Below are 13288 nucleotides of genomic sequence, written 5' to 3'. Positions count from 1 at the left end.
AGAAAGGAAGCAGGTGAAGCAAGACCTCTCAGGTGTAACACAATTCTCCAGTCACACTGTGGGTTAACACTACTCACGTTTCCAGAGAAAAGGAACCAGATGGTCTTTACATAAGCATGTGGTGAGCTAAGCTGGTGAGCTACTTGTACTGAATGGCATACTACAGCAAGACCCGCCATTTAAGCATCTCCACTCTCCACTTCACCAACAAAAGTAGGTCGAGACAACGCAGAAAGTGAGTAAACATCGTTTTGGCTCTGCTGTTCTGCAGACCTCGAGTCTGCCACGTACTGACGTACATAGGCTTAGTGTTCATGGCAGGTGGATTCACCTGGACTTCAGAGCTCCTGTGCCTGGCAACTGTTTTATCAACACTTCTGATATAGGTCACTATGAAGTAATCAATTTGGAGACTACTTAGCTTGCTCAATGCTGCTTTGTATTATTTTCAACATCCTATAGCTTTGACTGTTTATATATCGGTCAGCAATCACAGTTTTTGTGAAACAGTGAAAGTAAAGCCACAGGGTTTTTTTTCCTGATCTTTGGTGTATGTTTGAAGCTGGGAGTTTTGAACAGTTGGGTGTTAGTTCACCTATGATTTGAAGCAAGGATGTAAAGGGTGTACTTTTCAGAGAAGAAGCAAGTTTCAGCATGAATGACAGAAGGGCATGTGGTACATGCACCTGCTATTGTGTCGTACAAGGGTGCTCGTATGTCACGGGGTCTTGCACCTTTACCTTTGATGAATGTATACATGTATATGCCAGTTGTGTATGCTGTTTGCCATCTATTCTATTGCATTCCTGGTGTCTTGGCCTAGGAAGGTTGGAAACTGTAGATGAAAGTAACAGTGGAGGATAAATTCCTTCAGGTCAAACATCCAGCTGTTGCTGCTTGTGAACTTATGCATGGTACATTTAAGTCGACTCCTCAGGTACTCCCATGTATATATAATTAAACAGTACTAGGACCAATTCTTTGTCACACAGAAAGGCTGACATAGTTGTAAGACCACATTTTTGATTATGTCATTAGGCTTTACAAGTCCTGGTTGACACCTGCAAATGTACCAGCTGTGTTCCGCATAACTTCCTGCTTCCATATTGTTCAGGTATAGATAAAGACCTCTCGGACTCTGACCCTTGACACCAATGCCTGAGTGTACACATAACAATGGGGCTGCCACTTATATGTAAGGTGACTGTAGCCTAAATGCAGTATTTCCAGTTTTATCTCGAATGATTTGTTAGTAGGTCAGTTATATTTATGCTAATATGTACCCAGGCTCCCTGTCCTGGTGTGTGTGTGTGTGTGTCTGTGTTACGCCGAATGGCGGTTAAACTGTCTATGTAGATACAGATAAGTAAGTAAAGTAAAGGCACTCATGCTAATCTGTACCAAGGCTCCCTGTCCTGGTGTGTGTGTGTGTGTGTGTGTGTGTTGACTAATGAGGATTGTCCTTCAGGGTTTTGTTTCTGTAGCTGACCACTTCTCTGGAACAGATTGCACAGGCTTGGGCAGGTTGTGCTTGGTATAGGCTAAGTGCTCATGTGTCAAGTTAATCAGCAACAATAGTGGCAAGAAAGTTAAGCTCTTGATCCATCTTGGCAGTAGGAGAAAGGGCCTATAGAGGCTAGTTATCTGTATTTGGTCAAGAAAGCCTTGAGAGGGACAGTATTACTAGTAGTAGTAGGTTATAGCTGATATACTGTACTAGACTCATGTGTAAGCAGGCAAAATTCACCATCAACTTCAAAACAGGAGAGTGTTTATCTGAGTCTTGCACTTGTGGTGAGGAATACAATTTTGACGTCTTGATAGTTAATATGTTTGAAGAATTCTTTGAAAATAGATACAAGTGTCTGACAAATATCTTATCATATACATTACTAAATTCATGGAATTCACTGGAAGATAAGCTGATGATGCAGCAATTGTATTGCAATGTTAATGTCATTAATGTATAGCAATAATGTACATTGAGTATTTTGTCACAGAGTCAGACAAATTATTCTCCTAGCTTTGGAAGAACTGTTCTTATCCTCACATCAGACATTATTCTTCTGTCAGGAGTTTGTCCTATTTTGTGGGATGTCCAACAAATGAGCCTTGTTCAGAGTGCATTCCATTGATCTAGACTATCCATTAATGCACTGGCCAGTCCTCAAGATGAAAGTTCCTGCAAGCTTGCTTCTCCAAAACCTAGAGTACTGGTACTTGCAGATGGTTGTAGTGAGTGCCAGACTTGAAGTATCTCTGCTCTGATTGAAACATTTCTCTGGACCTTAGTAAAGCCTTGCCAAATTACTAGTGAAAAGCTATATAAAATCCATTACTTCGGCTTGATACTTACATAAATAGGAGTGGACTCACACTCTACAAGACTTAGTGCATTCTGTAACCTCAAGCAGCAGCATATAGCAGCATGTTTCACTTCCTATAGCAGCATGTTTCACTTCCAGTAAAAATTGTGTTTTCAGTATTCGTTTCACATTCATGTTTTTTTTCAATGCATATTTCATTATCTCTATCAGGATTTGATCCCCCCTTTTACAGAATTTTATCTCCCTTGCTGGGATATGAGGCACTTGTCAGGAGTTATTGAAAGGCTTTAAGGTCAAGTGCAAGAATGGGGTTAACAAAATAAGGCCGAAAATAGATCCTCTATTTAGAAAGCAATTGCCCTGTAGGTGGGCACAGGCTGCTGCCAGCTATTAGGATTAGTATTATGTTGGTGAGGGCTTTGCACTTGTCTGCACTGGTTGTTCACTGGATCTACTGACATATCTTGAGATATCAGCCATTGCAATGGTCGAAATATACTTCATTTGTGTCAACTAGCAGAGGTGCGCTTCTATACGACTATATTCGTTTCCCACCAACCAAGGATAAAAGCCAGGACAGTATCCAGCGTACTGATGACGATCCAGCCTGTACAGCTATGCTTGTTCATCACAATGTTCACATTAAGGGAAAGGATGTAGTAAGCAGAAAGTCCAAAACTGGGAAACAAAGACACAACAACAAATATGTGGAGCTGCTGTTGTACAACTCATGTCTCATTTAGTGATAGCAGTAAGCTCAAATAAAACATTGTATGTAATGTCAATATTGTATCTTACTGTGTTTCCATGGTGATATCTTAAAATGATAATGAATTAAGCAGGACAATTTTCATTATCTTAATCTGTTCAGGATGCTTTGCACCTACTCACAGCAAATTTCTCCTAATCATAGTAAGAGGAACATTTGAAAACAATGTGACAGAATGGTGATTGTCCTTACATTCAAATATTTTGTACTGTTATTGAGGTCAGACACATTTATGTAACCTTGAAGTGTTTACCTTCATTACATTAATCATGGATGAGTCAGTATAGCCAAATGTAGTTTTGATGTGGTCAAGGTAACCGTTCATTCATTCATTCATTCAACCCGTTTTGTATGCCAAGACAGGTATTTGCTAAGTAAACAACCTTATTTACAAAAGTATTCAGTTATTTGGGAAGCCACTAAAGACTATGAAGAGCCATTATTCTTGTCTTGAGTTCTGTAGCGTACGTTACTTTCTTTTTTAAACTCTGCAATGTTTCTACTAAGAAGACATTTCCTGACTCACTCATTTTTTGGTGTAGTGCTTACTTAGCAAGAACTGTGCAATGCATTTCAGCATGATAAACAGTAAGTGGCACTACCTGTATGGTAAGCAGACTGTCCCTAAGGTACGAGGGTGGAGCATGGGAGATCCTATTCAGGTCAGGACATCAACCAATGGGAGCAGGGCCTGTGTACAGGGGGCGTGACCATGAGGGGTGTGGCTAAGTATATCACCTCATGTGTCATGCCACCTTATTGTTGTGCTACTCACCTGGAACTATTCTAACAGAATGACCTAGCGGCTAGCTTGCACACATAACTTGTGAAAATGAGTTGTTATGCGTCTTGTTTCGGGTGGTAACATGACTAGCATGGTGTTCTATGCCATGGAAAAACGTTTGGTGAAGTTTCGGCGGAGATTGTCCCTTCCAGTTACCAAAAGGTGAGAGGATGTAGTTTCAAAATTTAGCTACGGATGAAGATATACAGTGGGAAACTTTGGGTGTCCGCATTACTAAGCCAGGGCATTACAGGTACAGAGGTGCCAAGTTTTCCTCCACTGCCCTGTTTGCTCTGTGTTTTAGTATTTCTGTGTTCTATTTTGACTTGATAGTCACTCTTGCCTCGGCTGAATTGTAAGAATAACAAGGGTGTTACAGTGGAAATCTGACTTCACCAGTGATAGCAGAGATTCATATAGAACTGAATGTTCCATTAGGTGGAACAAGGATATTAAGTTAAAATGTGCTTGTGTGAACATTTAATTGTGGTTGCCAGGCAGGAAATGTAATGGATGGAATAATTGTGCTGTAATTGATGATTATCGTGCATTCTATTTTTGTTGTCTGTGTAATATTGGGACAGGCTGTTTCTGTGGTGATTGTTTTGTCCTCTTGGGTCATGTTGGTTTAGTTACCAGGATTTCAAACAGAACAGGAGACAAAACAAACCAGATGTCAAAAAGGGGGAAGCCAAGTATGAGAACCTATATGATAGGCTATATGTGCCTTTTTGCCACATACTACAACAACACATGTAGTAATTGGTCTTTTGTACTTTTTTAATGAGTAGGTTAGAAACTCAAAGGAAATATCAGAACTTGTATATCATTCTGGTCATCAAAAAAAAAAGAATCTTTAAGTTGACTATGCAAGCATCTTTGTTTTGTTTTTTTTCTTGAACTAGTAACTACATTTTCCTGAAAGGAACAGTACACAGGCCATGATTTTGGACCAAAGTTGAAAGTGATTTTTGTGTATATTAATAGTTTGACTGTTCCTCATGTGATCTGTAGCATTAGACATATCCATGCTGTTTACAGAGGATAGTTCCTCCTTCCTAACAAAGGAGACCACCTACCGGTCACGATGTCGTGTAAGGGACACCATTCTTCCAACCATTCAAGCAGCCACATATCCCCAAGCCACCAATTGTCCCTTAGCTTGATAACTTCTGTTGCTTTTGAAGTAAAAACATAATTTAGACAAGTAACAGCTAATGGCTCATACCTGACTGTCACTCATGTGATGGGCGAAACAAGATGTGTGTCCAATTTACAAGTGGATAATTGTCCTTCGTCAATCAAGGAAACTGTCCATGAGCTTTTGACCTCATGCAATGGGGCACCATAATCTATGATCCACCTGTATTAGACATATGAAAAATGATGTACAATGTAGATCTATAACAGAAATAAAAAGAAAACCACCTGTAGGATCTTGACCCCCATGCAATTGGATACTTGCTACCTGAACAGACAGGTCCTTGTGATGCGTAGATGACTGGCAGGTCATACACATAACAATGCTGATGTTGCTCAAGCAGTATAAGGCCAGATAGACAGACAGGTTTGATCCACTCACATTGAAATGGACCCTTGCTTTAACTTGAAGATTAGTGTGGTGGGTTCTTAAAACATGTGTTAGGTGTTGCTCTCCTTAAACATGGGACCTCCAGTAGTAATTCATCAGAAGTAACAGTTTTTGGCAGGAAGTTCCTCTGTCTCATCTGTATGCATACTGTAACCTATGTATTAATCATATTGTTTTGTGTTGCTGCAGGTCAGACCCTGGAGGCCCTATCAGTAAGAAGCTGAAAAGGTAAGAATGAAAACTTGATAGAAGACATATGTCTAGTTTATTGAGCTAATAGTTCAAGCTTAACACTTAGGTACCATTTTATATCACTTGTCTGTTAAGTTTTAAGTTCTGATAGAAGAGGTTCTTTATCAACATTTATAACAGATTCAATGGACGCATCAAGTCATAGGATTTTTAGCAAGCACAAAACTAATTATAAAAGGCCCTTTAGAAACATAGAACCCTCCCAAGGTAATTTTGTAATGCAAGTATGAATTCCCTTTTCCTAGAAATGTGGTAGCATTCCTTCCTGGAAATTGACTCTAATTGCCCAAGCCACTCTGACAGGTGGTTCAAGTAACACAGCCCTACAGATCCCACATTGATGGTATAAAAGGAGAGAGGCTCATTGAACATTTTCCATGCCCAGCAGCACAATTGTCAGATATGTACGATTATGATGTTTCGATGAGATGCGGGTGGGTAAATTAACCTCCGAGGACAACTGGAATTTCAAAAATGTGGTAACTATATGTACTTTGTGAATATCTACAACATAACTTGAGGTTAAATGATGTAAAAAAAAAATTGTTGTCTTATATCGTATACCTGCGTAGTTTTTGTGTAAATTCACAACACATGCACACTGTATTTTGTAGTCTTGGAATACTCAGGTCACATATTCGTGAACAAATACATACTGGTAAGCACAATCAATTTTTAGTGTGGGACTGTGATATCAAGCAAATTGTAAAACATATCCTGGGAAAATAACAGAAATGCTAAGATAGTTATCTTTGTAAATAAGGTAATTGCATGGGGTATTAGATGGCTTGTTCTAACCTGAAAAGTGATATGTACAAGGTACACATTCAAATACTACTGGGTCAACCTTTGCCCTTGCACAAATTATCAGCAATTCAGAATCATGAAAAAAATATAACCCTCTGCAAAACATGATTGGCTAATAGTATATGTCCTAAGGAGTGTTTGTTTTTTATGGCTACTTGAGCCGAGAAAGTCACCTGGTTATTGGCTGGCTATGATGCCAATAGCCAGTGACGTGAACCTTTCCAAGGCAGATGGTGTGTTGTTATTGCGAGCTCTCTGATCATGAGTCATATGGTATGATAGCCATGCAGTGATGGGGGTGCTTTCTAGCTGACTTTTGTGTGTCATGGCTTTCCGCAGTTGCAAATCTGCGTAACAAAATTCTTGTAACAAAGATGGTAGGGATAGGTTACTTGGTAGATACTGTGATTATATACTGGTCTAGTATGTTATGTTAATGTGTTAATCTTTTATCATATCATGTTGCCAGTGTAAATCACTACTTCTGATAACTTGTTTGACACTGGTTCTGTGAACTATGATTGTTAAGGACCGTTGTTCAGTACAGATTGGTCCATGTTAACCTTTGACAACAACTCACAAAGGTATAGTTGGATTAAAGTGTATTTGTATTTGATATGTGAGTAGGTCTTGTTTCCACATGCCAAGCTGTCCTACGAAGAACAAAAACTGCAAATAATAGGCTCAAGCAAGGCAAGGGGCACAACAAGAGAACATGAACTTAGGAACTGCCGCCTTCTTACCTCCATGAAAAATGGAGATATTGTATTGTGTTTGTGTGAGCGTTTTTCTGTATATGTGCACGTGTGTATGTGTGCGGGCATACGCGTTTGTGTGTGTGAGCGTGCGTGTGCATGCATTCATCTGTCAGGATACTTGTAGTCAGCTGTGGTCTTGATTTTTTTGGTGGAAGGAAGAAATGGTGTAGGCTTGGGGCCCCTAATGCAGTGTACTCTGGTTTTCTTCATGTGTGTGCCTTCCTTCCTTTTTTCTTTCTTTGCAAATGTTGTAACTGTAACCATGGTTATGAGGTGTTTCCTGGATTTAGTCAAACTACTAGCCTAGTTATCATAATTGAAGTCCCAGATGAGGTAGATAGGGATCAAGCTGTCTATTTTTGTGTAAACATTGTTAGAGATATCTCTTAGCATTATATCTGGGTGGGCTTACCACTGTATTTAGAGGAACCATTTGGATATAAACATTCCCATAAGACTTTCAAACAGTTTCATCATGACCTGTTTTTTCTGTTGCTTATGTTAAAAGAGCTTCCTTAGTGCCCAAGCAACACCCAGTCAATTAATGCATCATCTCTACCTGAAGAATCGTAAGCCTTTTGCTTAAGAGTACTTTCTCTCTCTTCAGTGTATTTATTATTCACTCTGACAAAGGAGACATGTCAAGATGGCTTTATTCGTCATCTCAAATGTTTGTCAATCAAATAATGTGTGAAAGTTCTGTAATGATGCAGAACTGTTGCCAGGTGTGCCCCTCCCAGGTGCCTGTTGTCACGAGCAGCAGAGGGTGAAAAGCTAACAGATATTTGGGCCTCATTAACCAAAAACATGCTCTGACACAAAAGTAGCCTTTACTTCTTTGTACGTTGATCAAGGCATTAATCATTCAAGAGCAGCCTATTGTCCGGCATGTAGACAATACATACGCTGCACCTCTAGATCCTCCATCAGTGAAATGTCCCTAACAAGGGACTATTACAGAACCAGAACCAGTTGCCTGGCAGCATGTCGAAGGTTACTGCACACCTGTGTGGCTTCATCCTATTTTTCTATAGAAACAAACCAAAGAATATTGCATACAACAACTAGTATTCAAATATGGTGTGCCTATTAGGGGACAAGGTTAAGATAAACCAAGCATCAACAAAAAAAATCAGTAAAAGCAATATCCATTAGTAATATTCATCACTACTTCTATCAATAGAAATGGAGCTTACATTAGTGTCTTAACTTCTGAAAGATAAGGTCCTTTCAGATCTCTACCTTTGACACAACCAGCTCATGTATTTGGTAGATACATGTATGTAGGGCTCATTCCTTGTATATATGTTGCTGTGAAACAGGTAAATGAGCCCCATAGGAGAGCTACATTTCAAAACCTATTATTGTTCCACCCTCATATATTGTCTGAAATAGCTTTTTGATTCTCGACACTTGCCATATGTGTTGTTTGGTCCCTTTCATGCGTAAGTGGCATCTACATGTAGAGCAGCCATTTGTCCTTGCTATGTCCCATATGTACGATAGTTTTTGTGTTCCAATGTCAAGGCATCAAGATGCACATCTATCAGCCATCAAATTTCCAAGAATGTAGGCCCCAGTCTAATCAGTGCTGTTGCTTTGAGACTGCACGTCATTTCCGGTGCCCCCATCTGTCCAAGTCTTGAATATTCACTGTCTAGTGCTACCTGTTAGATGTTGGTTTTGGTACGAGAGACAACATGTAACTTACCATTTATCCTGTCACAAGTCATGGCATTTCGGAACTGTTTGCCGAGATGCAGGTGTGATTTATTCCCCGACCTTGCTTTTGGTTGTAATGTTAATAATTGACAAACATTTGAAACATTAGATTTGTGATAGAACCAAAGGTGCTGGAAAGAAATGCAGCATGTCAGTTCCTTGTACATTATAGTACTTCAATCTGTAAATGATATTGAAAAGGAAGGTAGGACACATATCAGATTGCTGAGGTCAACTTATTGGCATTATTATTAAGCTGATTAACAATTGAATCTGCTATATTTACATAGACTCCCCCCTCTCATAGCAGTGTGGCAGTTTCATGAATAGTTACATTATGCCTTACATGATTGTTTATTTCAACTGAGACTCGCATCGTTTGTAGGTAGCTCAGAAAACAGTCAGATCTGATGAGGTTAAAAGCAGGGAAGAGAAGGCGACGAAAAGGCTGGATGCCGTGGAAAAGCTTGTCTGAGAGGTACCTGGAGATAGTGTTAGCGTTAGTGGTAGTGTTCCACTGTGTGACCTTTTTCGGAAGCGTGCAGATACAAGTCAAGCCTCAAGTTAGCTTTTCATAAATAAGGCGTTTCCTTTCAAAGAGAGTTATTTCAGACAGACGTTATGTTTTTTGTGGTAGTGGATGTTATGGTTGTCAAAAAGGTATATACCATGATATCATGTACTGAGTGATTCTACCGCTTTGTCTTTCCTCAGCCCCCGTGTGCCACACAGCAAGCACTCGTCTGCTGATGAGGGCCCCAGCATGGTAGAGAAGGGGACCAGTGGTGACCGTACTCCCGAGATGCCTGAGAGGGCACACTCAGGCCAAAAGGGCAACAGAAGTAATGGCAAAAACTCTAAGGTACATAACATAAATTGTTTATCTCAAGTTCCTGTACATTCACACAAGTGTGACTTCACAATTTATTTGAAGGATATAATTTGTCACTTAAAGATGTGGAACTTGTGATATTCAATATTCTACATTGATTTTCTTGTATATCAAGCTTGTTATGTTTTACCATGCTGTAAATTATCAGGAAATATTCTAAAGAAGTATAGGGTGATAATAAGTATTCTTAAATTCTATTATTGTCTTTTAAAATATGATGTTGGCATGAAGTGAAAATTGGCTAAATTGGCCATTGAATATCTAGGAGACTTGGATCAAAACTGTCAAATTTTCAATATGCAATCAACTCCTTGCACAATGGAAATACTTGTGGAAATATGGTTTCATTAGAAGTGTGCTAATATAATATGCATAATTTAGGCTGGTGTTACTATAGACGCAACTCTCATGATACAAAGCTGATATCACCATGCTCAATTCTTTGTACCACCATGTTGTCATGTCTGAGTACATGTATATGTAGAAATGGTTGATGAAAGCATGATGACTGCTGCATGACACATTAATTGTGACAGTCTGTAGGATGAGCCAGGATTGTCCCCAGGACACAGGTAGAAGTCGACTGTTAAGTTTCACAAAACAAGTGGCAAAAGCTTCTTAAGGTGCACTCTCACTGCACTGGCGTCAAGCTTGAGTCACTGCGGGGTTCATTCACTGCGTCACTGTTTTGTTATTTTGTCCAATTTTTTATAATCTAGATATTGCATAATACGCAAAAGTATGACTTAGAAGATGACAAAATACACAAAAAGTAGTAAAATTCATTCTTTATCTTTGACGTGACGCAAACTGTGAGAGGGCGCCTTTAAAGGTTTACCTTCTTTGTTATCAGTATTAAAATATTGGGACTGTTATAACACCTGTTCAAGATGCAGTGATAGCTGTATTTGAAACTGTGTAACATGGTGCTATAATATTTCACAGGATATTTTAGCAACAATCACTGAAATTTGGAATGAAACTTTGTCAACATCTATATGTAGAGGAAATTGAATCTCCTACAGACTGAAATTTGCGCTTGCCACTAAACCCTGGGGACATCTGTGGTACATGCTTCATGTTGTAACAGTTCAGTAGTAGCTTGTGATGTGTCCTCCACGCTGGAGTCCAACAGGTACTGTCTTGACGGCACATGTTCATTATATGCATGGAGCATGTCACATACACACGGTGCTGCAGCCTTGGTATTGTCATGTACTGTGTGACACAACCACTAATTCACTGCTCAGTACTAAATCTGTTTCGTATTGTCTTGCAGAAATCATCAAATTGGTACAATGTAAGTGTTACCTATATTGATTGCAATTATTGCACCCTCCTTCCTGTACTGTGAGCTTGGTAGAAGGTCAAGTTTATAGAAGGTGTGACGTGCTTGTGCCCTATTTAAGCAGCGCTGTTTGTTCTGCTTACTTCTTGCATGAAAGCTACTAACATTAACATTTATCATGTAACCTTTGCAATAACAATAGTCACAGTAGGCTTTCCAATAACCCCGCTTTCATTTCTCACTCAGTTATTTGTTTGTATTTAAGTGTAAGTAAAAGTAAACAGGTCATGGGTATTAGCTAAAACTGCTCTTTGACCACTTCAATACCCCATTCGGCCAAATGGGGCTATCAGCAAGTTGTTTAACCTTAAGCACTGCACAGGTGAGTATTGTATTGTACTGGTTGCAGTTGATCTTCAAGTACTTAAAATTAATGTTCCTACACATTATCCTTGTTCAAAGTAAAAGATCATGAGCCATGTGTAATATAACCAGACCTATATTACGGTTGACAAACAGTTCGTGCACAACAACATTCTAGGCCTTTTTTTTTAGGTCGTGTTAAGATTGAAACCAGGTTCACTCTGTCTTATCTGAGTTCTTAGAACACCAGATTCTGGAGAAACATCAGTCACCTGTTTAGCCTCATGCTCATCTATAAGTTGTGAGCTGCAAACTCAATCTGTAGCCATGCAAATGTGATTCTGGCCCAAAAGACCAGGTTTGGGATAAAACAACTTACAAATGACATTTAACCTCTTTGGTTTTATCCAGATTTTCCCTTAAATCTAGTTACTCCTGAAGTTAGAAATGTGATTTCTACACTCCTTAATAAGTGGTCCCTATTCTACAGTCTTTGTCATTCAGGATCACAGAAAAAACAACAAACTTTAATTTAAGTTTAATTTCAAGTTTTTTTTATAACAATTTTTCTTCCTGCCATAGTTTGTCAGTTTTATTCTTATTCCTTGTATCTGTAGATGCTGCATCCAACATACAAGTCAAAGTGTGAAGATTTCCACAAGCTTTTCAAGCATCTGCCCGAAACAGAAAGATTACTTGTAGGTAAGTAACAGGAACAACATTCATAAGTGCACATGTGCATGTCATGTGGGGGTATGAATTTTAGTTTGTGATGTTGTACAAACACACTAAGGGCAACTTTAGGCCTTTAGAACTTTAGACAGTTACATACTCGTGTGTTTATCGTTGTGGGCAACGATTGTCTTTAGAAGCGTTCAGAACGCCTGCAGTGTCCTCTTCAAAGGATAAGATTCATGACATGCAGAGACAGCAAAATCTGGAATTGAACCCTGCATTCATGGACGTCAGCAGTAATATAGATCAAGGAATAGGGGCAATGCCATGGATGAAATAATAATAACCAGGTGGCCAGGCATTGCACTGGAACAAATATATGTTTCCATTACTGACTACATGTATGTTTAGAAAGAAAATGTAGTTTTTCTTTTCGGGCAGAAAATAACACACTGCAGGCTTATTAGCATATGATCCACTTCCTTTGCTGGTGACGATTCCTCTTTTAGATGTGTATATAGTCACAGACCCCCACTGAAGGGTCACACGACCAGCTCTGAGGTCGTAGCACAATGATTTGAGAAAAAAACGTCGCATGACTTTTTTTGATTGTCTTCTAATGATAGACAGCCTGAAAATACCGTTGCCGGAGGCATCTTGGACAATGACATTAGCACGACGGAATGACTGTTGTCTGTCAAATGTGGCCCCAAGGTATATGACAAGATTTATGCTGGAACATTTACCACATTTTGTTCTCAAACTGTGTTCTAGACTACTCCTGTGCCCTGCAGAAGGACATCCTGGTCCATGGCAGACTTTATCTCACAGAAAATTGGGTCTGCTTTTACGCCAACATCTTTAGATGGGAGACTTTGGTGAGTACAGGCATGAAATGTGACCTCCATACATACAGAATATATGAATGGTAGTCCAGGCCTTTGTATCTCTCCCATTAGAAAGGTTTGCTGGCCAGAGATGAAGATATCTTTTGTCATTACAAAGTAGAAAGGGTAGTCAAAGACATCATCAACAAAAATGGTAATTGAAACAAACAAAA

The 13288-nt window shown here is 39.3% G+C and overlaps 1 protein-coding gene across 1 annotated transcript in view; it reads left to right on the top strand.

The window, feature by feature from the left end:
- LOC118415446 (protein Aster-B-like) overlaps positions 1-13288 on the top strand; it is a 61702-nt gene that overhangs the window by 28118 nt on the left and 20296 nt on the right. The window contains 5 exon segments of the mRNA XM_035820088.1: positions 5661-5699; positions 9725-9872; positions 11182-11202; positions 12171-12255; positions 13003-13106. Of these exon segments, the coding sequence (XP_035675981.1) occupies positions 5661-5699; positions 9725-9872; positions 11182-11202; positions 12171-12255; positions 13003-13106 (397 nt within the window).

The sequence above is a fragment of the Branchiostoma floridae genome, chromosome 1 (assembly GCF_000003815.2).
Source record: "Branchiostoma floridae strain S238N-H82 chromosome 1, Bfl_VNyyK, whole genome shotgun sequence".
Classification (NCBI taxonomy): Eukaryota; Metazoa; Chordata; class Leptocardii; order Amphioxiformes; family Branchiostomatidae; genus Branchiostoma; species Branchiostoma floridae.
This window is presented reverse-complemented; position numbering and strand designations above follow the sequence as displayed.